The 12,500-nt window shown below is 39.2% G+C and overlaps 1 protein-coding gene across 1 annotated transcript in view; it reads left to right on the top strand.

The window, feature by feature from the left end:
* The window catches only part of LOC122089209 (myb family transcription factor PHL7-like), a 21,499-nt gene that overhangs the window by 780 nt on the left and 8,219 nt on the right, over positions 1-12,500 (top strand). The window contains exon 2 of the mRNA XM_042658764.1: positions 444-661. Within this exon, the coding sequence (XP_042514698.1) occupies positions 454-661 (208 nt within the window). The 5' untranslated portion in view covers positions 444-453. The remainder of the gene's footprint in view (positions 1-443; positions 662-12,500) is intronic.

Here is a 12,500-nt window from a genome sequence, read left to right as displayed (position 1 = left end):
CCCTAGTCTCGTTGATTGCTTTTTAATTTGGGTCTCTTGGCTTGTTTCTGTCCGTTTGCAACTTCTAGCAATCCACTAAATATGCTGTTGTTGAGTCATAGGGTATCGATGTGTCGTGTTGTCTTACTGAACTAATGAAAGGTACTTATCTCTGTGCTTTGTCTTTTCCTTTTCTTTTTCTCCCTTCTCAAAATCTATCAGATATCTAGGCTGAGCTCTTCTAGTGAAAGTAGCCGTTGTTTGTTCCTGTCCTGTGTTTTGTCTTTGATAGATGTAGCTACATTTTCATGTGTTTCTGGTGTTAATATAAGCTAAATTGCAACTATTATGCTGTGATCCTTCATTAAAGTGTGTGGATTTGTTCTGGGTTGCTTGTAAATTTTGAATCTGCTAAAGCATACGCGGACTCTTACTCTTGTGTGTTTTATTTTGAGAACTTGCAGATTATCCATCATGTTTCATCCGAAGAAAGTCACACAAATTGGCGTAGTGCCTCATAAGGCTCAGAGTGCTGATCAACTTGCAAATGTTGGAGTATTGGGGGGATCCACAATAAACAATTCAGCTCCTCCTGGTGGGACTGGAAAGCAACGATTGCGGTGGACTTCAGATCTTCATGATCGCTTTGTAGATGCCATCACACAACTTGGAGGACCAGATAGTGGGTATTTTCAATTCAGTAATGGAAACATATGTTGCTGGTTTATTTTTCTTGACTGGGGACAATTTGAATACTGTTTCATCATCATTATTTTAATCAATATAATTGTCCTACAAATTTTACTACCCTTTCAGAATCTATTATTTGTTTTCTTACAAAATATGCTGAGTCCAATGACAAGGCACCTTTCTTACAAAAAAGAAAAATTTACAAGGAACCTTGAAATGGGCTGAGAAACCATACAGACACACTGCGTAATGCCCTAAGTCTTTTACTCTCGCTACCCCACTTTACCTAGAGCATCAGCCTCAGAGTTATCTGTTCTTTTCTCCATCTAAAAGAAATACTCGAAATGATGTCAAAGGAAATCTTTTTTTTTTTCCCCCCAATAATATATGCATTCATGTAAGGGCCTCCTGGATTATAACTTAACCACGAAAGAGTCAAAGAGGTCAAGAGTTCAACTCCTTTAGGGGCCTACCTATCCAAAAAAAAAAAAAAAAAAGATGAAGAGCAATGATGTACCAATATTGATCCTCCAGATAAATAATACCATATAAATTCTTTCATATTTTTACCTATCAATGATTTTTTTTTTTTTTTTTTCAAAATTTGTTCGTTTTGGTGTTATATTTTTGCTGTGTTCGTGTTTTCTTTCTGCATATGATAACCCACCTGATGCTTCTTGTCTGATGACCTTTCATTTGCTGATGAGCACCAACTTATTCCTCAGAGATTTTCTCTATTACTCTTTAAGTATGAATCAGTGATGACATCTGGTGGAACTCCATAATTACTTCAAGTATCTACCCTAGAACACAGAACAACTAGAACCTACCAAGGATGTTCGATATGCGAAATCCTGTAGGGGAATATGGTTGGTCCTCTTATAATCAATATCTGATGACATATAATCTGTTATAATTGGTAAAATTTTGAGAAAATGTCTTCGAGGATTTATCATTAAATCATGTTAATGTAAGGTTGGATCACAAATGACCTTACCCCAGTCAGGATCTTAAACATTTTCAATAAATTTCAGATTCAAGTAACAAATCACACCAACCAATTGATGCTGTTGCACTATCTTGGACCGGTCTAAACCCATCTGGGTATGTAGATAGAGATGAACCGTGTCCGGTTTGGGTCTTTGGGTAGTAGGATATTTTAGGATTTTATTTATATCTATTTTGGGATTAACATGCAATCTTTTATTTTGATAGTAGGAGATATCAGGATTTAGTTTCCTAATTACTTTGAGTTTCCAAATTAGAGTAGGTTTCCTTTTCATGCTGGGTTTCTTTTTTATTTATTTATTTTTTATTTAAGTAAATGTAACCGGGCAATTAGAACTCAGATTTGAAGAATAAAATAGTGGAGTGCTTGTGAGTGCATGTGTGGCAAAGTGATTGTGCGATCTTCTTCCCCCTCCCCTTTTTCTCTTATGTGATTTTCTCTCACCCCTACAACTGTGAGATCACTCTCGGATTTCCCCTTCTTTCTTAACCGATGCCCACTACCAATTTGGTATCAAAGCCGAAGGATCTATCTCGTTCCCCATCAACCTCTCTTTCCCTCCCCATTCTTCTTCTTCCCTACTTAGTTAATGGCAGAATAGTTCTGTCGAGAGGTGAGACCCCCCCCCCCCCAAAAAAAAAAAAAAAAAATTCTCTCTCTCTCTGATGTAAGTTTGTTTACAAGAGTAAACAACTCCAGTTGATTATCAACTCCAAACCAAGACTCAGATCAAGGAACCAAAAACTGATTCTTAGTCTGAAATCAGGGCTGAACTGGTGAAGAATAGGAACTCACACAAGCATGCTCTGTTGGGCCTCAAACCAGGTCTTAATGTAACTGATAAGGTCCTTAGATAGGCCCCAAAAGATGGCTGGAAGCAGGTCAATAGGCAGACAAACAATCAGCAAACCAACTTGGGCAGTTTGGGGTTTCAAAGGAACAAGGGAGAAACCCTGTGGTTGCTTCAGTGGGCCTTGGATGGCCCTGTAGTTCTGGTCGAAGGAGCCTCCAATGTTGGGGAATAAAACCCTAAAAGGGCCTTTGATTCTGTCCATAGATGAGGGAGATCTGCTGGTCCTTAATCTGGGGCTAGATTAGGAAACTTTGAGAGAAGCAATTGCTGGAGCTGCTGCAGGCCTTCAAAGGCCAATTCCCCTGGTCGATTCGTCCTCTAGGGTCCCTTGATCACTTCCTAAAACTATTACAGCAACTGGTCTGTGGGCTGGGAGATCTGGGACACGGACCAGAAAAGGATATTGGAGGGAAGGGCTGAATCAATCCTTGGTTATGGCCTTATGGGCCGTACTCCAATCTGATCTGTGGATGCTCTTCAGGTCTTCAACACACTTGCAATGGCCTCTCGATCTCTCACATACAGATTAAAGAAAAAAGGGACAGAAAAGAGAATTGATCGGGGGGGTTGAGAAGTGGGAAGAAGAGTTAGGGAATGGGCATCTCACCCCTTAAGGTTAAGGCATCTCAAATCTCAAAACTTTGGCATCTCACCTCTCAGATAAAAGCTCTCTCAGCCATGAGTGAATACTCAAATTTCATTAATCAATATCTTGTCCTCCTTACAATCGATGAATGCAAATTATAGTAACTGACATCTAAATAGGAAATTAATGCTGGAATTCAACCTTTTAAATTGGCTTCTAACTTGCTAACCAAGAAAAATAATTTTGAAGCTAACAACTGATAAAAAAAGGAAACTAACTTTGATACTCAAAAAGTAAACTAAATCCTAGGCTATATGCTGAGAGATGGTTGCTTGGGCTCCACTCTTGAAGCTTCTTTCTGCCCAAAGTTGTGGACAGCTGTATGGGGCTTCTAGAAGATCTTCATGGGACAAAACTTGGCTGAGAAAAGATGCTGTTTGATGGAGGAGAGTGCCTTTCTGGGGAGGGATCCAAGAATGGAAACAGAATTGGAACTTGGAGTGCTGGACAGCTGGATCAATGGTGCCAAACAGGGAAGCTTCTAGAGGCTCCATCTGGGACTGCCTAGGGACCGATTTGATGGCCCCAAGAGGGCTGGAAATATGGATGCAAAGCTGGCCCAGAATAGGCCAGATCTGGGATGGTTCTTTGGGCTGCTCAATACATCTACATCACTCTCTCTTTCGCGCACGTATAACATCCCCCTTTTCTCCCTCTCTTCCAACTATTGCTGCCTTCCCATATTCAGTGGTACAACCTCACCACAGTCTTCCATCTCCCAAATCCCATCCCCTGCGGTTCTCACGGGCAACCCTAAGTCCACTATCTCAAGTAAAACTCCAACCTAAGGGTGTCAAAGTCAAACCGAAATCATTTACCTTTACCGAAATTGAACTGAGCCGTTTACACCGAAACTGTGAAACCTTTTAATAAATGGTTCGGTTTTGGTTTCAAAATTGAGACAGTTTAGTTAAACGGTTTAAACTGAACCGTTTAAACCTTCGGTAAACCATTTAAGTAAACGGTTGATCGATTACTATATATATATAGTAAGTTTATGTCATTCAATGTTAAGTTTACATCCATTTTCAATAAAAAAATTAAGTTTACAGTAAACAATTTGATGCGGATCCGTATCCCAAGGATTGAAATTTGATTGCTTAGGGCCCACTAGAGAACCAACTAGTTCACTCTAGGAAAACCAGGGGCAATATTGTAAATTAAAATACCACAAACTAATTTCTAAACCTATAAAAGGAAAGTAAATAAGAAAATCCCAAATCAAAGAGATTCCTTCCATCTCCCGACTGCATCAGCTCTCTCGGTCTTAAAAGAACTTGACTCCGTCGAGTTAGGTCATGCCTTGTAAGTTGCTCGCTGATGAGGTGGCACGTATCTCGAAGCAGAAGATGGGAACATAACACCAAGAGGAGGGAGAGTAGGCTAACTTGCCACTAGAGCAAGAGTCAGTCGATGACGTGGTATGTCTGATATGTGGCCTCATTGAGTACATACGACCTCCTTGCTTCACCTTAATAGTGTTCCATGGCCATCATAGAGAATGCCTGCATGTCGCTGCCAAGGTCGCCCTGGAAGAATGTCATAGTACGCCAATGGGGTGACCAAATAGGTGACATGGTACTGTAACGGCCCAAACTGTGACTGTACTCGAACAACTGCTGTGGCCTCTTCTCGAGCTGTGGGTCTAAAACCTCGCACATGAATCTTCTTGAAAAGCTGCTTATGTGGAAGGTTGTGTGTTCGAACAAATTCAGCAGAGACACAACAGTTGTTCGAGTACAATTACAATTTGGGCCATTACAGTACCATGTCACCTGTTTGGTCACCCCGTTGGTGCACTGTGACATTCTTCTAAGACGACCTTGGCAGCGACATGCAAACATTCTCTATGATGGCGCACGGAACATCATCAAGGTGAAGCAAGGAGGTCATATGTACTTAATGAGGCCACATGCATTATTAGACATGCCATGTTGTCGATCGACTTCTGCTCCAGTGACATATCAGCCTACTCTCCCTCCTCTTGGTGTTATGTTCCCATCTTCTGCTTCGAGACACAACAATTGTTTGAGTACAATTACAGTTTGGGCCGTTACAGTACCATGTCACCTGTTTGGTCACCCCATTGGTGCACTGCGACATTCTTCTAGGGCGACCTTGGCAGCGACATGCAGGCATTCTCTATGATGGCGCACCGAACACCATCAAGGTGAAGCAAGGAGGTCGTATGTACTTAATGAGGCCACATGCATTATTAGACATGCCACGTTGTCGACTGATCTCTGCTCCGGTGGCACGTCAGCCTACTCTCCCTCCTCTTGGTGTTATGTTCCCATCTTCTGCTTCAAGATACATGCCACCTCATCAGCGAGCAACTCACAAGGGTATTTTGGGAACAAGACTTAACTCGACGGAGTCGAGTTCTTTTAAGACCGGGAGAGTTGATGCAATTGGGCAATGGAAGGAAACTCTTTGATTTGGGATTTTCTTATTTACTTTCCTTTTATAGGTTTAGAAATTAGTTTGTGGTATTTTAATTTAGATTGGATTTTATGTTCGTTGCTATGCCATTTTGGTTCTCAAGTACCTCACGAAACGACTTGTGCAACTCAACATTAGTGATGTGACCTGTCATGGTTAGAGAGGACAGAAAATTTGCTCTGATACCACTTGATGCGGATCCGTATCCCAAAGATTGAAATCGGATTGCTTAGGATCCACTAGAGAACCAACTAGTTCACTCTAGGCAAACCAGGGGCAATATTGTAAATTTTGGTACAATTTAGGAGCTTTTTAGAGTGAAATAATTGACTAAGGAATTAAACCCAAAGAAAAGAGCAATTCTGAAAATAAAAAAATAGTAATGGGGTTAAACTGAAATAAAATCCAGAATGAAGGTCATTTATGAGAATATCAGAGAATATGATCTAATTGTAAATAAGGAGAAATACCATCAGCGACCTTATGTAACCTTAAGGGCACAGACACGATGGAACAAGCAGAAGCCGTATTGGTTTCGAACAACAGAACTCACTCAGTTGGAATCCATGTGAAACGAAACTTTGGAAGAGAGGTCGGAAGTCAGTTGGCTATTGATTCCAACCAATATCAGATCAGAAGAAGCTGCAACAACCTCGGGAAGAATCTTGCAACCTGAAACTGGTGGAAGTTTGGGTTTCAGCCCAGTTGCAGACCTGATTTCTCACCATAGAAGAGTCGTGATGGCCAGAAGTTCAAGGAGGTTGAGTCGCCTATGCACAGGCTACCTCCGACCCAAGTCTTGGGGTCACTTGATGGGCGACCAAACTCCAGATAAGCTCCTTTCGGTTCTGGTAGGTATCGCCCAGAACAGGGAATAAAAAAAAACACAGATATAAAAAAGATAGAAGGAAGAAATAGTGGAAGAAATTGAAGAGGAAGAAGGCGAATGAAAGAGAAGAGATCAGCAAATTCAGAAAGGAAAGAAGAGGGAATCACCCACGGCAGCCATGGTTCACACCCAAGAAAAATCTTTCAATTCTTTTAAAATCTTCAAAACTTCAAATCTAAGTTCTTCTCCATTACAAGGCTAATATAAAGAAAAAATCAAATAATTAATGGAAACTAATTGAAAATGGAAACTAACCTACATAACAACGAAAGTAAAATCCAATCTAAATTAAAATACCACAAACTAATTTCTAAACCTATAAAAGGAAATTAAATAAGGAAATCCCAAATCAAAGAGATTCCTTCCATCGTCCAACTGCATCACAATTGTTAAAAGAAAGCATATAACAATAAATAATTCATTCAATTTTATGTTTACATCCATTTGAATATAAATGGTTTTGGTTTCAATATCTGAAACCATTTATTAAACGGTTCAGTTTTGGTTTACCTTAAAAATCTTACTAAACTGAACCATTTAACACACTTACCCCAACCCCTGCCCCTTTAAATACTATAGAAACCCCATCTTCTCTTCGATTCCCCAAAAGCAAACCCCACTGCCCTTTTTTTCCGCCACTTCAATCGACCCCTCCCCCTCACTCTAGGGTTCCGACAACACCAAAGGAAAAAAAGGAGAGAAGAGAGAGCAAGAGACGGAGAACCGAAAAATCCTGGTTTTCTACCCTCCCGTCGCTAGTGGACTTCCCAGTGGCCGGCTTCCTCGAATCGATGCCCTTCATTGAAGTCCCCATCTCCTAATCGAAGTGGAAGTCCAGCTCCTCCTCCGCACTTGGTTCGCCTGAGGTAGAATTCGACTTCATCGTGTCTTCCACCCCTCCCCGTGAACCACGATAAGTCCTCCCTTTCTTATCTTTATGTCCTAACATAGAACCCCCACCCCACTCGATTCAATTAATTCTTTTACCCTATTTCCATATTAACCATATCATTACCAAATCTGATATGGAGAAAATAGGTTAAAATCTCAGAATTCCAGAATAGACTTTAAAGTGCCCCTGTGGCTCAAATCTTTTAATTGAGTAGCCTTCATTAGGTATAGAATTGATCCCCAAAAGTTGATATTCAATTGCTGGACAGAATTGTAGATCGATCACCTTGTTCAGAAGCAGATTTACTCCTCTTAATAAATTTTCAGATCACCAACAAATTTCCATGCAGAGATTGACTAAAAAATAAAACAGAAGAAGAAGAATAAGAATAAGGGGATAGGGGACTACATCTCAGTCCAGGGTCTCTCACCCAAGGCCTCTCACCGCCACTGCATCTCACAGCTTCCAAGCCAAAGCTCTCTTTTTTCTTAAACTCCTATCATGGGCTGTGTTCAACCTTATGCTTTATCTATAGAATCAATTACAACCTAATCGATTGAACTAGAGCCTTCCCATTACAAATCCAAATAAAATTAGAACTCCTATTAGCTATTACATGAAAATAGGTCCATGAAAATAGGAAATAACTGAATTGAAAAGAAAAGAAAATAAGATAACCGTAATGGCCCAAGTCGGTCCCTTGTAAATCAATCTAAACTACTGCAGATTTAGTCTCATAATTTATCTTCAATCTCGATCTCATCCAGCATGGGCCCATTCGAATCAGGAAAGAATCTGAAACATATCCTCAGCAACTCAATGGCCATTACTCCCCTAAATACTGCTGGTCGATCTCTGTTATATGTGCTATTGAATAAACCCTGGGTATGGGTCAGGTTCATGCCCTTCTTAGACCCCAGTCGAATGACCAAGTCTACATCACATGTGGATTCTTTTTGCATATAGTATTTGATAAGCATCAGATGCCTACTCCATCTATCAGGTAAAGTATAAGTGCCAACGTAGGAGGAACCAGTCCAAGCCCAAACAAGGGCATGTGGTTTCTGGCCAAGCCTAGTAGCTTGGGTGTTTATCTGATTCACTCAGAACCAGAATGTTTGACACTTAGGAGTGCTTTATTTTATTATTTTATTGTTTATTCTCTTTACTTGTAAAGGTTGTATAGAGTCATATCTGAATAGAACCTTTCTCCTACTTTGGATAGAGTTTGTATGTGGGACACCCAAGGATTAAAGTATCGGTATTGGTCGGCCAAAATTAAGATACGTATCGGAGGGTATTGTATCGTATTGGAGATACGTTAAGATACGCTAAAGATACGCACATAAATGGATAAAAAACACTTTTGTATACACTTTTGCATAAAAAAATAGTTAAAAAAAACTATATATAACATGTATTATGCATAAACAATAAATTGAGAGTGTCGCACTAAGAATTAAAAGGTTTGTAATTGTCCCATAAATGTAAAATCCTTGTTTCCAACCTTGATCTCCACTTTAGTTAGAGAGAAAAATGGTTGGTAGCAACTTTGGAACAAAATTACCCATCTTGGCCATTTTATGACCGTATCGGTCTATACATACCGATACACACCGATACGTATCGATACATACCGAAACGTACATTTCACTTCGATTTTGAATTTTTCATAAAATATCGATATGTATCTTTGTATTGTGTCGTATTGGTGTGTATCGGTATGTATTGTAAGATACGTATCAATACAAAAGGATTTTAAAAATTCCATATATCCGTATCGGTCGATACGGACCGATACTTTAAACCCTAGGGACACCTATGCTTACTTTGGATAGAGTTTGTCATTGTTGATTTTACTTCCTTCTTACCTATTTCAGTTTCTCTGTAAGTAATGTAAGGCCTAGAGGCTCCCCACAGTTTTACTAATGAAGAAATTGCCTTTGCTTTCCTCAATTCTTTGGGATTCAGAATATGTTTGTGGGATGTAACTAAATCCTTGGCGTGATGCAGACGTTGGCTGATGGGATGTCAGTCTAGTTCCAGGTGAGATGCTTGGTTCATATCCATCTACTTTTCTTATTTTCTATGGTTCTTCAACCTATCCATCACAAAATCAGATCACTATTTTCTGATTTTCTGTTTAGTTCTTTTCACCTTCTAGTTGCTGGAATTTTCTGTTTCTTATCGACTGCTTCTGAATTTCCATATGTTATCAAATCTAGTAATCACTTTCTGTTTGGGATCAGACATATGATTGCAGAATCTGAATTTTACATCATATCATAAGAATCCTTCTTTAACTCAATTCCCTGAGTTCTCAAGGTCTGATATCAGATTATGGTTAATGTTTTAATTCCTAAAATCAGAATACTGTTCTGTTGGTTAAAGCTGAATTTTTATTACTGCTGTTTCTGAATTTGGTTACTTCCATATACCGTTCTGAGATCCATCCATATTCTGCTATTGATTCTTGGTTCTAGAACAGTATTAACCCAACCTGGTTAATTTTGAATCTGACCATTGGATTGGTTTCAGATTCTGCTATTCTATTCTCTTAATAGAATAGAGTATCCCATCAAATTCTGAAGTGGATCTGATATTTTGATTTCTGTTTATTGTTTATCTTTCAATTCTGCTTAATAATTAATCACTGTGATTCTGGTTTTAAATTGAGTTTCTGAGCCTAATCCTTTAGTAGGCTGGACTATTCTTTGTGGTGCAGTCATATGAAAATAGAAAAATATGACTACGAGAGAATTAAAGAAGAGAAAAAGATGAAGATAATATTGAAATAGATAGGAAGGATCAATTAGAAAAGAACAAGAAGATACCTCAATCAACTGAAACATAAGCAGCTGAAACTCGTTGATGAAACTCAAAATCTTTATTCAATCTCGTATAGTCAGTGGGCAGGGCACATATGCTTATACTAGAACTCTATACCTAATACAACCCAAAAAAATATTTCCTTGACCACTGAAGAACAAGAAGAGCATATCTGAACTCCTTAAAGTACTAAAATCCTAATGAAACTAGGTTACAAGGAAAAGACTTCAAATATGTGTTCCCCTGATGGACTAAATTCTTGGGATTTAAGATTGATCCCTTAGGCCATTACAACCGTAAAAATTAAAATCAAAGGCCAACTCTTTTTTTTTTTTTTTCTCATTCTTTAAATCTAGATACCAAGGTGGGCTAAACTATTCTAGAATTTACAAGATTGCCTCTATACCTTTAATTGAGTTGTTTATCATTCTAGTGCACCCATAGCAACCTAACATCAGGGTTTTGTAATATGAGGTTGCATTAATTGGTATTGGAAATAGAATTTTCCATTCCTATTATCATAGTGACCAACAACGAGGTAATTCAACAACTCAACCCCTATAAGTAGAAAACTAAAGTAGAGATTACCCATCTCATAGGCCAGGTTTGATTACCTCACTACTAGTGTTGATAACCTCAACACAAAACCTATTGACCAACGTCTTAGAGCCTTCAGTTGTTTAACTTGAATTAATTGATCTCTATTCATCTCGTTAACCGTGAACCGGCCTCATATCACTTATCTTCAAACGTTGATGATTCAAGTTTGATTTATCTATTGATAGTTAATCTACCAAACTCGAGCCATATGGCTTCGACTAATAAGAGTTTCCTAGCCTTAGTCAAACCATATGATCGGAAGAATATCTCCCAGCTATGAGTCAAGTCAAGGTATTGCTTCATATTATTATCCCTGTAGAAGTCGATGACATCCAACTTGGCCCCCTCTTTTAGCTCCATAGATAGGATCCTCAAAAGGTCGACCGACTCCATATAGAGTTGGTGTTGGGGCAATTTGAAATAGTCTTCCTTGTTGAGAATCCACACTCCCTTTGATAGAATTCGAGGCCCAGTGATTGGAAGGTATGTAAGTTGTTGGCAGAGGTTGGCTGTGAAGAAAGGTAGAGGGTTGGGAATTGGAATTGAAAGAATCTCCTAATTGAATTGGACTCTTTCCTTCGTCGAAAGGTGTCAGTTTATCTATAAAAGCTTGTAGGGATATCATCGTGGTTTGAAGAGAAGTGACAACTGTGTTGAAGTGATCAACTAAGGGTGTCAATTAGTCGAGTTGGGCCGGTCTTAGTCAGGCCTAATTGGGCTTGACCATTTTAAAGCTTTGCATTGTGACCGACTGTTTATCTAATCGAGCTTACATTGGGTGGGCATGGCATGGTTTATATTCGGTCGGTTAGGCTCGAGCTTCCTTAACTGGGCATTAATTGGGCTTTAATTGGGCTAAATGCATGTTTAACTGTAAATAGGTTGTAAAAGGGCAATAAACGGGCTATGACTAAAAACATGTCTATGTGACAAATCCTCTAAACCCCAACCATCTGGATGAGATAAGGTTAAATTAACATATCTTTTTCCCCCTTTTTTATATTATAAGCATGTCTTAACATTACCTATCTTTAGTTCATGGGCGTTAGGGTGAACTGAAAATTTCATGTAGTGATTAAAGGGCCGGGCTAGGTCAGGCCTATAATTGGTTGGTCTGGTCGGGCGACCGATGGGTAAGGGCCTTTCATCGGGAACAACCGATTATAATTGGGTAGGGCTTGAGCTTGACATACTTATTAATTGGGCAGGCAGGTCCAGGCTTTAAATGATCGGGCTCGGTTGGGCCGGGCTTGAAATTCACACCCTTATGATGAACTTGGTGTTTGAGATGGGCAATGGCTATTCTAGTTTCTCCTTATGAGAGTTGAGTTGAGTTGAGTTGAATTATCTCACGGTTGGTCACTGTGTTAATAGCTATGGAAAATTTTCCAGCTATGATACCAATTAATGGAACCTCTAGTTACAAAACCTAATTTTTGGTTGCTATGGGTCCACCAGAATGAAACAAAAAACTGTTACAAAACCCTAATTTTGGGTCACTATAGACCCACCAGAGTGATAAACAACTCAATTTAAAGGTATAGTGGCAATATTGTAAATTCCAGAATAGTTTAGACCCTTATGAGTGACTCCTACAGCACGTCCTTGTACAATGCTCAAGGCTCTAGGCTGAGTAGCAGGAGCTACTTTTAATTTGTTATTTTGTTATGA

This window comes from Macadamia integrifolia, chromosome 9, assembly GCF_013358625.1.
Source record: "Macadamia integrifolia cultivar HAES 741 chromosome 9, SCU_Mint_v3, whole genome shotgun sequence".
NCBI lineage: Eukaryota > Viridiplantae > Streptophyta > Magnoliopsida > Proteales > Proteaceae > Macadamia > Macadamia integrifolia.
The sequence above is the reverse complement of the archived record's forward strand: the minus strand, read 5'-3'. Positions and strand labels throughout refer to the sequence as shown.